This window comes from Malaclemys terrapin, chromosome 2, assembly GCF_027887155.1.
Source record: "Malaclemys terrapin pileata isolate rMalTer1 chromosome 2, rMalTer1.hap1, whole genome shotgun sequence".
Classification (NCBI taxonomy): Eukaryota; Metazoa; Chordata; order Testudines; family Emydidae; genus Malaclemys; species Malaclemys terrapin.
The window spans coordinates 244,149,424-244,166,222 of NC_071506.1; the positions used below are offsets into that span (position 1 = coordinate 244,149,424).

General features: G+C 42.0%; 1 protein-coding gene across 1 annotated transcript in view; it reads right to left on the reverse strand.

The window, feature by feature from the left end:
* Positions 1-16,799, reverse strand: part of ZNF804B (zinc finger protein 804B) — a 367,612-nt gene that overhangs the window by 37,269 nt on the left and 313,544 nt on the right. The window contains exon 2 of the mRNA XM_054017193.1: positions 15,596-15,739. Coding sequence (XP_053873168.1) covers positions 15,596-15,739 — 144 coding nt within the window. The remainder of the gene's footprint in view (positions 1-15,595; positions 15,740-16,799) is intronic.

Genomic DNA, 16,799 nt, shown 5'->3' on the forward strand with positions numbered 1-16,799 from the left:
GAGAACTGTCTAGATCCATCCTCTTTGGAACCCCCTTTCAGGTAATTGAAAGCAGCTATCAAATCCCCCCTCATTATTCTCTTCCGCAGACTAAACAATCCCAGTTCCCTCAGCCTCTCCTCATAAGTCATGTGCTCCAGCCCCCTAATCATTTTTGTTGCCCTCCACTGGACTCTTTCCAATTTTTCCACAGCCTTTTTGTAACGTGGGGCCCAAAACTGGACACAGTATTCCAGATGAGGCCTCACCAATGCCGAATAGAGGGGAATGACCACGGCCCTTGATCTGCTGGCAATGCCCCGATGTATACAGCCCCAAATGCCGTTATCCTTCTTGGCAACAAGGGCACACTGTTGACTCATATCCAGCTTCTCATCCACTGTAACCCCTAGGTCCTTTTCTGCAGAACTGCTGCCTAGCCATTCGGTCCCTAGTTTGTAGCAGTGCTTGGGATTCTTCCATCCTAAGTGCAGGACTCTGCACTTGCCTTATTGAACCTCATCAGATTTCTTTTGGCCCAATCCTCTAAATCCCTCTGTATCCTATCCCTACCCTCCAGCATATCTACCACTCCTCCCAGTTTAGTGTCATCTTCAAACTTGCTGAGGGTGCAGTCCACGCCATCCTCCAGATCATTAATGAAGATATTAAACAAAACCAGCCTTGGGGCATTCCATTTGATACCAGCTGCCAGCTAGACATGGAGCCATTGATCACTACCCGTTGAGCCCAACAATCTAGCCAGCTTTCTATCCACCTCATACATTCATCCAGCCCATACTTCTTTAACTTGCCGGCAAGAATACTGTGAGAGACCGTATCAAAACGTTGCTATTTCCTACTATTCCATTTGAGTTGAAACATCATATTATTTTTAGCCTTTTGACACCTCATTTATTTCCAATGGTTTTTAAAATAACTGCTAGAAGTTTCTTTAAGATTATGATCTGGATACCTAGTCTTGCTAGACATGGAGCCATTGATCACTACCCGATGATCTAGCCAGCTTTCTATCCACCTTATAGTCCATTCATCCAGCCCATACTTCTGTAACTTGCCAGCAAAAGTACTGTGGGAGACCGTATCAAAAGCTTTGCTAAAGTCAAGGAATAACACGTCCACTGCTTTCTCCTCATCCACAGAGCCAGTTATCTCCTCATAGAAGGCAATTAGGTTAGTCAGGCATGACTTGCCCTTGGTGAATCCATGCTGACTGTTCCTGATCATTTTCCTGTCCTCTAAGTGCTTCAGAATTGATTCCTTGCAGACCTACTCCATGATTTTTCCAGGGACTGAGGTGAGGCTGACTGGCCTGTAATTCCCCAGATCCTCCTCCTTCCCTTTTTTAAAGATGGGGACTACATTAGCCTTTTTCCATCACTGCTCATTATGTCAAAATCTGTGGTCAGTGAATATGTGTTTTTTCATACTGCTCACTATATATCAGGTGAGGAATTATGACACTAAACTCAAATCCAAAACAATTGAAACTTTTCAAACCCGAAAACAAGTATTCCTAATCAGACCATCTGGGTTATAGATGTTTGGTTTGGGGTTTTATTGGCTGCAGTTGTGTTAAATTTGAATTTAACTTCATAATGATTATAGGTCCTCGTGCTTCACCACTGCTGCTATCCTCCTTTTTATGTGTGTAAGGATTATAATCAAGCATCATCTAACCAAACTGGAAGGATTTGTATTGGCTGAACTCAAACCAGACACCACAGGTGCAAGTTCAGTGGCCACCTTTGTCATATTGTGGCATAACGCCATAATAACGTTACCTCAGACGATCCCTGTGCCATGGGATCCCATCCCCAAAATGCAGAAAGAAGCCCCCTCCTGGTCCCCATGTGGCTGGCCATTTCCTAACTACTTGCATTTCTTCCCCGAAAGGGGAGCTTTATACAGCCAATGTTGTGATGCTAAGGCTCTATACATTGTGATGCATTGCTCTATACATCTCATCACATTAAGGGTGGAGTTTACCAAACTGTTCATTTGAACCTTAACAGACTCAGATCTGCTTATCTCGAGTAAAAGTAAAACCTAGCCATGTCATGAAGGCCCTGCTCCGGGTGGGATTTTCAACAGGTGATCTAATCTTGCTCCCATTGAAGTAGCTGGTAAAACTCCCATTGACTTCAGTGTGAGCAGAGTTAGGCCAACACTAAGTGTTTTTGAAACTCCCAAACTCTTGGTTACTATGAGGTGCTTGACGTCAATGGGAGTTTAGCCTAAGGATATCAGAATTTGTTTCTTGTGTTTAAAATTAAGAAGTTAGAATTCCAAGTTGATTTGTAGGACTTTAACTGTAACACTCTTATTAGTTGTAATAGGATTTATGCATTTAAAGATCTGTGCAAACAGCTGAAAAATATAGCCCTTCGGATGCTTCATTTATTTAAGTAACCAATTCACTAGACTGGATGATTTTTGTCCATTATTCCTGCTTGCAAGACAAGTAATAAAAGTTCAGTAATTAAAAAGTGTACCCTCAGAGAAGACTGGAAAGGAAAATAACACAAACATTAATGTAGAGAACTTCCTCTGACAGACACAGCTGATTATTGCTATGTTTTAAATGCAAAATCTGATAATATACTTCTGTAATTCCTTGTATAATGAAATACTTAAGAAATATATTACAGTCATTGGACCATCATTAACAACTATGAAATTAAGTGTCCCATGGGTTTTTTCCAATTTAAAGAGGGTTAAATTGCTAATTTTCATGTTAATTAGCATTCATTCTGAAGAGTAGCAAATTTAATTCCATAGCATCTAGCATTTAACAATTTAGCTTATCTAGACATTAAATTTAAAGGAACCTCTGCATTATTTGCTAGAGATTTCTTAAGCACTAATGATTAAGGGAATCTCATTATTTTAACAACATGCAATTTCCAAGGATGAATATTGCTAATTTATATACTTTATCTCTGCATAATAAGAGTGCGGCAGGTGCATCAGTTCTTATTAAAGACCATTGGACTTCATAGATTTGTGGGTTTAAAATAAAATAATTTTGTATGCTGACATTTAGAATTGGAATGTGTTGCTTCAAGACCTACGCATTCACTGGGCTATGCTCAGTGGCCTTTGATAATTCCATTTCTGCTACCCAAGTACATGCATTCACAGTTATGCGCGATTGAAACATCTTCATGTAATGCAAAAATTAATGCCTCCTTTCTTAATGTTTAAAAATTTAATACATCGTATTAGTAACTGTAAACTGTAGATATTAATTATAAAATTAATTTGAATTGAGGCAAATAAAAGTTATAGTTCAATTTAGTGTTATGGATACTGCTCTCTCTTATAGCAGTACCTGCACACCACCTCTTTTTTTAAAAAGAAATGCTAATGTAATTCAGTGGTCAGGGTTTGTGATGTGTCACAACCTGATGGTTTGTTTCACTGCATCATAAATTCATCACTGCTGGATTGCAGTAGGTAGACGAGAAGATGCACCATGCAGCCCCTCTGGAGCATAGCAGCAGTGGTGTAGAGATAATCTGGGATATGTAGGGGCTCTAAACCTGCTAATTGAAATAAGTCAAATGAGAGTTCATGGCATGAAGGTAGGATGGTGTTTAGGTCAATATAGTATCCAGGGGAAAGAACATTCAGAGAGCTAGAGGGCAACAATGGTACTATATATGTTGTTTTTATTTTTTTCAGATCCTCATTCAGGGCTCTTGGTGTTTACTATATTAAAAACATACAATTTTGAGCCAATATAAAATCTGCAATACACTTGCTAACTGAACTGTTTGCCCAAATATGCAGTTCATCACTGAAATTCTCCCGTTAAGGTGCACTTTGAATCTCAAGTAGGGAAAATCTGGTGTTCGTCTCCAAGTTTCAAAACACTGTGACATAACCTGGAAGTATTCTAATGCCAGAAGAAATTAGATGCCGTTCCTCTTTTCTTCTCCTTCGATTTTTATTTTCTAGCTTCCATAGCTTCGGTCTGGTGATTTGGTTTTTCCCTTTTATCCAATGCCTTACTAGCAGGGCCGGCTCCAGGCACCAGCCGAGCAAGCTGGTGCTTGGGGCAGCAGCTTGTAGGAGGCGGCATTCCGCCCAATCCTAGGGCGGCACGGAGGCTTTTTTTGTTGTTGTTGTTCCGCTCCAGCCGCCCTGTAGGGGGCAGCAGTGTGGAGGATGGGAGCGCCCTGCAGCAAGCCCGGCAGGGCAGCCCGCATCCTTCCCTCCCAGCCGACCGGAGCAGTGCGGAGCCCTCCCGGCAGGGGGCACGGTGGAAGGGGCCGCGTGGCAGAGCCCCACTGAAGCCCTGGCCGCCCCCCTTCTCTCTCTCCCACCGCTCCCTCCTCCTCCCACCACTATCTGGGGCACATCTGCAGGGCAGGGAGTCCCACTGAACCCTGGCTCTGGCCGTACTGCAGGTTTTTTTGCTTGGGGCGGTCTGGTCCACCACCTTGCGCCTATCCCCGTGATCTCTTCATAACCCCATTCCTTTCCTTTTCCATACTCTATGTCCTTCTCCTATAGTTTCCTGCATCTTACTTCACCTTTCTTTCCGTAGACAAAAGCCTCATTCACTCCACAACACTGATTCAGTCCCTAAGTAATGTCTACCTCAGGGATTGGCAACCTTTGGCATGTGGCCCATCAGGGTGTGCCCCTGGTGGGCTGGGATGGTTTGTTTACCTGCAGCGTCTGCAGGTTTGGCCAATCGCAGCTCCTACTGGCCGCAGTTTGCCATTCCAGGCCAATAGGGGCTGCAGGAAGCATTTAAAAAAATGAAGGTATGTGATGAAGTACCATTGTCTAGCAAGGCCAGGTATCCAGATCATAATCCTAAAGAAACTTCTAGCAGTTATTTTAAAAATCATTGGAAATAAATGAGGTGTCAAAAGGCTAATCATAATATGATGTTTCAACTCAAATGGAATAATAGGAAATAGCAACGTTTTGATACGGTCTCTCACAGTATTCTTGCCGGCAAGTTAAAGAAGTATGGGCTGGATGAATGGACTATGAGGTGGATAGAAAGCTGGCTAGATTGTTGGGCTCAACGGGTAGTGATCAATGGCTCCATGTCTAGCTGGCAGCTGGTATCAAATGGAGTGTCCCAAGGGTCGGTCCTGGGGCTGGTTTTGTTTAATATCTTCATTAATGATCTGGAGGATGGCGTGGACTGCACTCTCAGCAAGTTTGAAGATGACACTAAACTGGAAGGAGCGGTAGATACGCTGGAGGGTAGGGATAGGATACAGAGGGATTTAGAGGATTGGGCCAAAAGAAATCTGATGAGGTTCAATAAGGCAAGTGCAGAGTCCTGCACTTAGGATGGAAGAATCCCAAGCTCTGCTACAAACTAGGGACCGAATGGCTAGGCAGCAGTTCTGCAGAAAAGGACCTAGGGGTTACAGTGGCCAAGAAGCTGGATATGAGTCAATAGTGTGCCCTTGTTGCCAAGAAGGATAACGGCATTTGGGGCTGTATACATCGGGGCATTGCCAGCAGATCAAGGGACGTGGTCATTCCCCTCTATTCGGCATTGGTGAGGCCTCATCTGGAGTACTGTGTCCAGTTTTGGGCCCCACGTTACAAAAAGGCTGTGGAAAAATTGGAAAGAGTCCAGTGGAGGGCAACAAAAATGATAGGGGGCTGGAGCACATGACTTATGAGGAGAGGCTGAGGGAACAGGGATTGTTTAGTCTGCGGAAGAGAAGAATGAGGGGGGATTTGATAGCTGCTTTCAACTACCTGAAAGGGGGTTCCAAAGAGGATGGATCTAGACTGTTCTTGGTGGTACCAGATGACAGAACAAGGAGTAATGGTCTCAAGTTGCAGTGGGGGAGGTTTAGGTTGGATATTAGGAAAAACTTTTTCACTAGGAGGGTGGTGAAGCACTGGAATGGGTTACCTAGGGAGGTGGTGGAATCTCCTTTTTTAGAGGTTTTTAAGGTCAGTCTTGACGAAGTCCTGGCTGGGATGATTTAGTTGAGAATTGGTCCATCTTTGAGCAGGGGGTTGGACTAGATGACCTCCTGAGGTTCCTTCCAACCCTAATATTCTATGAATAGGCAAAAGTTTCTATATTTTGATTTATGTCTTAGAGGTGTCTAGCATGTCTAGGTAGATGACTATTGTTAATTTTTGTAAATTTAAATAAACAAACAAGCACAAATAAATAAAGTGTCCTCTAAAGCCCTAATCCTGATAAAGCAACGCATGTGCTTAACTTTATGCATGTGAATAGTTCTATTAAAGTAAGTGGGACTGCCTATGTACTTAAAGTTAAGCAAGTTCATAAATTTTTTATTGTTCAAGACTGGGGGATTATTTTGCCTACACACCATTGCACATGTTATCATTGGGCATACATAAACATATTTGCATATAGAAATCTAGTGACTGCCCAAATTGTATACTTAAATATGTAGTTTGAATGTAAAAATTGGTGCACATGTAAAATTTGCATACATCTACTTATGTGCTGCCTACACCACTAAACACAACTACTTATAAGCCAGCTCTTTCAACCTATCTTTCCTATCCCTTACCATTTTATTCTCTATATAATTGCTGTAATAGGAAAGCATTAGTATAATAATGGTTCAGTCTTAGCCTCATAAATGGGATATGAAGAATGTTGGAGAATATTATGTGGGCCTCTATTGATTTCAGTCTAATTGTGCTTTCTGCTACATGGGTACAAAGAGTTAACTCAATCCTGGATAGTTTTTGCACATTGAGGGAACCAAAACTCAATCTCTTTTAGACAGCTCCAATCGTTGGTGCTCAACTGACTATACAGGTTGTGACTCTAAGAGCCCCTTTGTGCCAACTAGCATAGGCACACCCAACATACTGTTGTCAGAATATGTAGCCAAACAGCAACTTTTAGGCTATCATATAAAAACTGGCAATATGCTGGTCATGTGGTGCATGTAGGGGCTGTGTATAAAGAGTTATGTATGTGAGCTGTAATAGATTCTTGAAATATATTTTGGAGGCTGCCTTAGACAAAGGCATGTTGTTTTGCGTGTTTGCCTCTGTCTCCAATGCAAATCGATCAAGGGGAGGCCAGAGACTCACAGACTTCAAAGTCAGAAGGGACCATCGTGAATATCTAGTCTGACCTCCTGCACAATGCAGGCCACAGGTCCTAACCTCTGGCTGAGTTACTGAAGTCCTCAAATCATGGTTTAAAGACTTCAAATTACAGAGAATTCACCATTGACACTAGTTTAAGCCTGCAAGTGACCCATGCCCCATGCTGCAGAGGAAGGCAAAAAAAAAAAAAAAAAAACACCCCAGGGTCTCAACCAATCTGACCCAGGGGGAAATTCCTTCCTGACTCCAATATTGTGATCAGTTAGACCCACAGCATGTAGGGAAGATCTGCCAGTCAGATACTGGGAAAGAATTCTCTGTAGTAACTCATGGTCCTCCCCATTGTGTGTCCCCTCTCCAGCAGTTGGGGATTATTGCTACTGGCAGTCACTTATGGGCCATTGTCAGCAGTCCCATCATACCATCCCCTCCATAAACTTATCAAGCTCAGTCTTGAAGCCAGTTAGGTTGTTTTGCCCCCACTGCTCCCCTTTGGAAGGCTGTACCAGAACTTCACTCCTCTGATGGTTAGGCACCAATCCCAGGAAACATGGTTGGTAAATAGGTAGTCTGGACACCCAGTGTAAAAGTGGGGTGAATTGCAGGATTCCACTCTGAGAGAAGTGAATACCTGTCACTTGGAAGGGGTGCCCACAGACAGAGAGAGGTTAAAGGTAAAGCTAACCCTGTTACAATAACAGAGAGCATCAGTTGTTGTGCTTGGTTGTGCTGTAGTTGGTTTTAAAGTTGAAAGGCAATTAGCCCCCTTGATAGAAAGGATTTAATCCAAGCTTTTTAGTGTGCATTTCACGTTCATGAATGGTTACATTTTCAGGCAGGGCATTACCTGGCCTCCACCTGATGTTGTATGTATTTAAATTTTCATTTTCTAGTTACAGACAGCATTTAAATACATCTGCTTAGCCTTTAAATAGTGTAGCAGCTGCACAACTTCCAGTACTGGAGTTTTCACCAAGTCCCATTGATATTACTAGGAGCTGGAGGTCAAAATGTGCACAGTTGTATGTGCCTAGATTATGCATGGCATGCACACAAGTGTTAGCATGCATCTCTTTAGATACAAGCATGTGTAGAATGGTAGACTGAAAGATCCTGCTCAGATAACACAAACATACTGTAGATTCCAAACATACTAAGAACTGACTGCATTTTCATTAGGGTGATCATCACCAGCTTTGGTATCTCAAAAATTGCAAATAAATACCTGTGATGTCACCAGAAGCCCCAAGATGGCAATACAGCCTTGTTTTTCTTAGCAGCTTATTTTTATCATTATTATTATTACACAGTATATGGATCAGATTTATATTTTACAACTTTCTCTTGCTGGTTTCTAAGGAGGCCTTGTTGTTTGACAAGAATTATATATACAAAATTGGAACTCTCCAACTACTTCAGTACTACAATAAATGAATGTTGTGAATGACCTAGAGGCACTGAAAGATTTCATTTGATGCCACCAACAAAATGGATATCTCTAACCAAATTTGGTCTCTTTTCTATTCACATATGTATGTAACTAAGGAACTCTCTTAAAGGGAATATACTGCCTTATATTATTTTCTATTTTACTTATAATGATTTTATATAAAAGTGCATGCTATATTTTCAAACAATAGCTTGCATTGCCTTCCATACTAATCCCTTCTTTGAACCAAACCAAGGTTATCTGTCCCTCCAGTACTGGAATACTTTCTATAGCTCCGGTGAAATTGCTTCTAATTCAGTCAATCTTCTTTGCAAAGAATAATGAGAATTCCTTGCAGCAGGGATCATTCACCTCAGATGCTTGGCAGGGAGGCATTGTGGTTTTGTCAAATGGGCCACTGCCCAAGCAATTCTGTTGCCCAGGCTAGCCTTCAAGAATGCCACAGCATACAAAGGCAAAAACTCCCTTTTGCATAGCTGGTCAGAATCAGTACTTGATTCAGTACATGTACTTGTATTTTGCCACCAATACTGTGATAATCTTCCTTTTCTCTTTGTTACAGGTAATCATTAAAACATGGTGACCTTTAGGTTGCTTTTGTTTAAGAGCCAGGGAATAAATACTTGCATAAAGCTGGTCATTTTAATGTGCTAGCAGAGAATCCATAACCTGCTCTGGAGGCACATATGCTTCCCACCCCCCCAGAAAATTCTAGAAAATAGTTGGATCCATTAGTTGCTGAGAGAAGACCATCATCACAGATCCTTTGCTTCTGAGAGTGAATAGGCCCTAACCCAGTCTGTAAAAGTGGTGATTATTTAGTCCATGATAGAATTGTATTCAATATGGGATGAATCCTGAGGTTGTTATTCTAGCAAACCCCTATTGAACTCAATGGGAGTTTGCCTAAGAAAGGTGTGAATTAAAACTGAATAAAGACTTGAAAATTTGATAACTTTGTCTTCAACCCCGACCTCCATGCCAAAGTCCAAAATGTGCCCACTTGTATGTGTCAGGCCAGAGAGACCAGCTGCTTGTAAGCATATGGTTGTTATGATGGTCAAAGGTACAGGGACCATGAATTAAAGCTCTCAAGAGTGCATACTGAAGCCCCTCTGCCCTTCTCTCCTCTCAAGACAATACCAAACTTGATACCAATACCAAGTTTAAGAGCAAATATCTCACATAGAGAAGCCTTTGGAGTGATGGGAAGGTCTGCACACAACCAGAATTTACACATTCACTATATCCCAGGATTTGCATTCAAAGGACTTAATCTTCAGAAAGGGGCATCTTCTCCATGAAGGTTTAGCACAGTATATCTGGACTATGTAATAGGTAAGACATTGGTGATATGAACTAACAATAAGATAATAAAACAGCTATAGAAATAAAAATGGCTAAAAACTAATCATATGGCTAAAAACTAATCATAATTACTGAATTGTGTATAAATCATATTTGCCTGTGCTAGATGGATTTTTGTTAGAAGATAATGCAAAAACAGACATTGGTGGAGAACGTGTATTTGATAAAGCTTTTGATAACGTACTATATGGTTAACTAATGTATGAGGTTAGCCTAGCACACTAGTACAAATTAGTTAAGTGAACAAGGCCAAGCTGTTATAGTTAAACCTTAGAAACCTTCTAAGAAATGAGTACCATACTAAGTATTAGGGCCAAGACTTTGCACTTTGTACTTTAATGAATGGATGAAATCATAAATGGAAAAACAACTCCTGAATTTCATTTTAGAAAAGCATAATGTTTGCAGATTTTGAGTCAGAAATTATCAAAGAAAATCAGTGTTCTGCAGAACACAGAACAGGAGAAGAACGTAGGATGTATGGTATAATGCTCAGTTAAACCATTAACATCTCTGCTTTTGCTCACTCCTGTGCTAAAAATACCCTTTTGTGTTTTATTTCTCAATCACTGGATATAATCACCAGCTGGGAAACCGGATCAGATTTGCTGGGCTCCTTAGCTCAAATGTCTCACATTGTGTTTCCATATCTGGTGTATAGTGGCTGATCCAGTTTGCAAAGGATGGCCCATGTCTAAGAGACACATTGCCTTGCCTTGATATGCACTCCATACAGTATGTGGACAAACAATACAATGTTCTTTCCTTCGGCTTAGCAGACAATCTTTCAGCCTCGTATACAATAAGACTGCAATAGCCTATCTTTTAGTGGTGGAGCAGGAGGGCCGCCAGCTTTTCCGCCGCCCCGAAATGCTGCCCCCGCACAGAGGCGGCGGAAGGTTCTGCCACGGAAATACCACTGCGGTCGCTGCCCCCCAAATCGCAGCACCCTAGGCGACCGCCTAGGTCGCCTAATGGGTTGCGCCGGCCCTGTGGTGGAGGAATGTAGAAGTAGTTTGTCTTTGCTATTATTTTCTGAATGGGGCTACTTTGAAAGTTCAGACCCAAATTAAGCAGGGATCAGACTCTAACTCTATGCAGCATCAAGTTAATGGCTTCTTGAGAAATTAATTCTATTTGTTGCTTTCCCATTCCAGAGAATGATGAGCCCCATAATATCGGGGAAAGGACTATTGTTGAAAGGACTATTGTCGAGTAGCAACCTATGGATGAGAGGTAAGGGAACACCAGGGAATGACTTTTTTGTTCATAAACTATCCCTTTGGTCAATTGTAGAGCGTTTCTAATGAGCTCTGAAGGGTCACTCTTTAATTCAGCTCCAATTAGAGAAGACTGTTAGCTGTGACAAAAGTCTTTGCAGGTGATGGTGTGAGATACACGAAGTGATGGGGAATCTTCCTATTTATGACAGAGAAACAGAGGCCCTGCTCTATGGGAAGGATATTAACTTGACATATCAGAAACTTTTCATGTGTAGTGACCTACTATAGAAGTTGGAGCAGAGGGGTGTCCTTGTCCCCGTTCTTCTGCAAACTAATGTTACTGGCATCTTGGCATAGGGGTGAAGAAGTGAATGGGCCTGCAGGACTAAATTACCCTTTTCCCAAAGTGGGTAGCTACTTCTGAGCTATATTTGAAAGGGCAGGGTGGAGGAAACTTGAACTGGCACTTGATGTAGTATATATGTGCATTTAAGTACAGGCTGTTAGTCTTGAGTACTGTCAATCTGGCAGCTTTCAGAGCACTACATTTACTTTAAAATTAAAAAGAGTTTTATTGCTTAAACATTATCTATTATGATGGAAAGCAGCCAAGAAAAACTGGTCGGTGCATCAAAATGGCAGTTTTATTTTGCATAAATCACAGGGAGAGAGTAGTGTTGGGGGATGGGGGAGGTTGTTGCTATGTGCTGGGACTGGATCGGTTTGAGTTCAGATACAATCCTGACAAGTGGAAAAACACTGAAGGGGGGATATTAATATTAGCTTCACAGGTATGGGATCTGAAAATGTTTTTGTTGTATATTATTACATATGTTTGTGTGGATTAATTGAGTGGTGATGTGAAGAACTGCTATTGTGTCCCTAGCCTCTATTTGGCAGAAGCTGGGAATGGGCTGGAAGTCCAGCTGCACCCCCACCCAGGCTCTCAGCTCCCCACTCCCGGACGCAGCTGGGTTCCCAGGGGGAGCTCTTCACCTGGAGTCTCAGTGGCTCCCAGTGTGTAGTGAGGAGTGGGGAGTCCAAGGTGCAGCCCAGCTCGCAGCTGAGAGTGGGGAGCTGGGCGGGTGCAGCCCAGCAGCCATCTGGAGGCTCCCTACTCACCGCAGGGAGCCTGGCAGCTGCACCGAGGCTCCAGGCACCCTGCTGTGAGCTGCAGGGGCATCTAGGCTCCCAGTGATGCGGAGCGGGGAGCCGAGAGCCCAGGGGTCAGCTAGGCTCCTGTCAAGGAGCTGCCTGTGGTTCTGAGAGCCCAGGCTCTCAGCCCCCAACATTGCCCCTCTTAAGTCAGTGGAAATGCTCCTGGTGAGGACGCGCAGCACTGACAGAAGGAGGGTAGTGTGGACATGAACCATCGCAGTATTTACTAACATAGGTTGACTTACATTTCAAGTATTGACATTGTTACCTAGACCCTTACCCAAAAAGTGCTGAGCATGCACCATAAATTAATGGGTTAATTTGGTGAGTATTCAGCCCCTCCCATATTAGTCCCTTCATCGATAATGTGTCTGCCTCGTAGTTAGAAATTTGTGAGCTAAAATTCTCTTGAGGGTTTGTCTTGATTAAACATTCTGTATATCTCTCTTCTCTGTTGGATACGGATGACTAAATACTCACCCTTTAATTATCTGTATCACCACAACACTTTCTGCATTTGACTAAATCATTTCAGCAAACCTTTTCATTGCAGAAACAAACCATATCAGTTACATCAGAAATTCTGAATGCTCACAGATTTTGGCATGACTTTTGGGGGAACCACTTTGTCTGAACCCTGAAATCTTGGTATGAAATAATAGCACTTTTCCTCCTTGCTGCCATTTTAAGTTGACATCCTGTTAAAATCAGCAGCAAAGCAAGATGTAAAAGGCACATCTAGCAGGACAGCAGGCACCAGCTATGGATGTAGCTAGCATATATAGCAGTGATTAACTTGTTACAAAACAAATGATAATAAGCAATTAAAAAATATTATCTGTTTCCTAAAATGACAAGTCATGTTGTTCAATAACATTCATTATAGTCTGCATGCAACGTTGTAAGAGCTCCATCCTGAGAAATCATGGAATCATAGAGGTGTCGGACTGGAAGGCACCTCAATAGGTCATTTAGTCCAGTCCCTTGCACTGAAGGCAGGACTACGTAATAATTAGATCATTCCTGACAAGTGTTTGTCTAACTTGTTCTTAAAAACCTCCAATGACTCAGATTCCACAACTGCTCTAGGCCAGCGGTTCCCAAACTTGTTCCGCCACTTGTGCAGGGAAAGCCGCTAACGGGCCAGGCTGGTTTGTTTACCTGCCACGTCCGCAGGTTGGGCCAATCGCGGCTCCCAGTGGCTGCGGTTCGCTGCTCCAGGCCAATAGGAGCTACTGGGAGTCGCAATCAGCTGAACCTGTGGATGCGGCAGGTAAACAAACCGGCCCGGCCCACGAGGGGCTTTCCCTGCACAAGCGGCGGAACAAGTTTGGAAACCACTGCTCTAGGCAATTTGTTCCAGTGCTTAACCATCCTGACAGTTAGGAAATTTTTCCTAACGTCCAACCTAAACCTCCCCTTGCTGCAATTTAAGCCCAGAGCTCCTTGCCTTACCCTCAGAGATTAAGGAGAACAGTTTTTCGCTCTCCTCCTTGTAACAACATTTTATGTACCAGAAACTGTTATCATATCCCCCTTCAGTCTTCTCTTCTCCAGACTTAACAAACCCAGTTTTTTCAATCTTTCCTCATAGGTCATGTTTTCTAGACCTTTAATTATTTGTGTTGCTCCAATTTCTCCACATCTTCCTGAAATATGGCTCCCAGAACTGAACATGATATTTCAGCTGATGCCTTATCAGGGCAGAGTAGAGCAGAAGACTTCTTGTGTCTTGCTTACAACACTTCTGCTGATATGTCCCAGAATGATATTCACTTCTTTTTTTCAATAGCTTTACATTTATATTCAATTTGTGATCCACTATGACCCCCAGATCCCTTTCCGTAGTACTCCTTCCTAGGCAGTCATTTCCCATTTTGTATGTATGCAACTGATTGTTCCTTTCTAAATGGAGTACTTTGCATTTGTCCTTATTGAATTTCCTCCTATTTACTTCAGAACATTTCTCCAGTTTGACCAGATCATTTTGAATTTTAATCCTGTCCTCCAAAGCACTTGCAACACCTCCCAGCTTGGTAACATCTGCAAACTTTATAAGTGTACTCTCTATGCCATTATCTAAGTCATTGATGAAGCTATAGAACAGAATCAGACCCAGTACCATTCCCTGCAGGACCCCCTTCAATATGCTCTTCCAGCTTGACTATGAACCACCAACTACTCTCTGGGAATGAACTGTTTTCCAACCAGCTATGCACCCATCTTATGGTAGCTCCATCTAGGCTGTATTTCCCTAGTTTGTTTATGAGAAGGTCATGCGAGACAGTATCAAAAGTCTTATTAAAGTCAAAATATACCACATCTACCGCTCCCCCGCACACACACATCCACAAGGCTTGTTGCCCTGTCAAAGAAAACTATTAGGTTGGTTTGACATGATTTGTTCTTGACAAATCCACGCTGACTGTTACTTATCACCTTACTATTTTCTAGATATTTGCAAATTGATTGCTTATTTGCTCCATTATTTTTCTGGTTACTGAAGTTAAGCTGACTAGTCTGTAATTCCCCGGGTTCCCCTTTTCGTAGATGGTTATAAGACACATATTTCTGAAGTTGAATTGAAATTTATGCTTTTATTTTTAAAACAAAATGTCTTCTGCCCTTGGTACAGTATGATTAGACTATACATTGACCATCTGAATCTAAAGGAGGGATGCTGGATGTTTGAGAAAGCGCTCCTTCCTTCTCCTCCTTTAGGCCGGTAACCCCACATGTAGAGATATCATTATCACTACCCATACTGACCCATTATCTCACACTGATGGCAATGATCCTTCAGTTCAACTGGTTAACCTTTGAGAATGCTTAAAACCAAAAATATTTCACATCTGATTTTAATGAAAAATATTAGTTTAAAAATAAGCTCTGGGTTGCATTTGATCTTTCCCAGGCTAGCTAGTCTTTAATTAGAGTTAGTTTAAACTCTGTCCCTTTAAAAGTATTAACCAGCAAAATGGGGAATCATTGAGTCCTTTCAGGAGCCTGGTCTAAATCTGTTACCATCATAGAACTTCGTCTATGTTAGATATTGAATAAGAAAATTAACACAAGAGGTTTGTTTTCATGGGTCTGATCAAAAATCCATTGCAGTCAATCTAAAGATTCCCATTGATTTCAATGGACTCTGGATCAGAATCAATGTTAGTGGGTCTGGGACATAAGAAAAGTTAAGAACAATATTTCTAACCATGCCATTCAAGGTGATTTCCAATCACTCTATGCTATATTCTTCCTTTATGATGGAATACCAATCACATGCATGACTTTCCAAGTTTACCTGCTTGTGAGCATGGTCATAGGAATTGATGTGGTTGTCAAATTCCTGGTGTTTGTGATACTGCTTGTCACATAATTCACAGTAGAAGTTAGCCTTCACATCCTCCAGACCCTTTGCTGTGGCCTTCTCCTTCTCAGCATAACCCTACAAAGGGAGAGGGAAAGGGTAGCATTCTGTTACCAGTAGTACTGCAGATTCCTGATCTCACGCTTAATTAGCCCCATTTTATGTTACGCAATAAGGAGCATTTAAAATGTTAGATCTGTTCCTCACAGACCGAATTGATGATTCACGGAAATCCACATTGATATGAAAATACATTTTGATCTAAAGTTAGTGACATCAGACTTTACTGGACATATTTTTTTTCCCCAGACAGATTAAGGAAACATTCACTCTCTGGACTAATTATTCTTTCAGCCTGACTTAAATATTATACCAAACAAAGTGTAATAGTACAAGGACAAGGAAAGAGCAACAAACAATGAGTAGGTCCTTAATCCCCTTATTGTGAAGTAGAATAATTAAGATGATACAAATGAATGTGCGGCTACACACAGGATGCTAAACTTATTGTTCCAATATCTTTAGTTTGCCCATCCGTGTGTCTGTTCTTTCATATCGTTGCTTAAAGGAAGCAAATTTGTACTATACAGTTGCATACAGGGTCAGATTCTCATTTGTGTTCTGCCCTCTTTACACCAGATGAGTAGCTCTGAAGGGCCAGAAAGCAGGTGGATATGGCCAGCAGAGAATTCTCCTGGGATAGGGGAACTCTCATCTTGAGCAAATCCTGCACCACTCCTTCCTGTACTCAGCTTCAGCATGGATGAGCTTGCCAGGTGGCTGGAGTACACTGCACTCCAAGTAAACTCAGCTGGCATTCAATCCTTTAGGGACCTTAGCCTGTTAGTTTAAACTAACAGCCCCTTGGTGGCTCTGATCTATGACCAGAACTCCAGACAGCAGAGATCCACCCTGAGAATCAACCAGCCATCACTGGCTCTCTCTGGGAGGAAGCATAGGAAAGCAGGGATTGTGATCCATTGTTTTTAATATTTATGTATATATAGATGGGCCAAGGCCTTCAGAAAGAGTGGCCTACAGTTAATCTCCTAAAGCCATACTTAGGCACCTAAACAAATGGCCTGATTTCTAAAGTAGCAGCAGCTTCCAGTGCTGGTCATTTTAAAAGTATCTTATA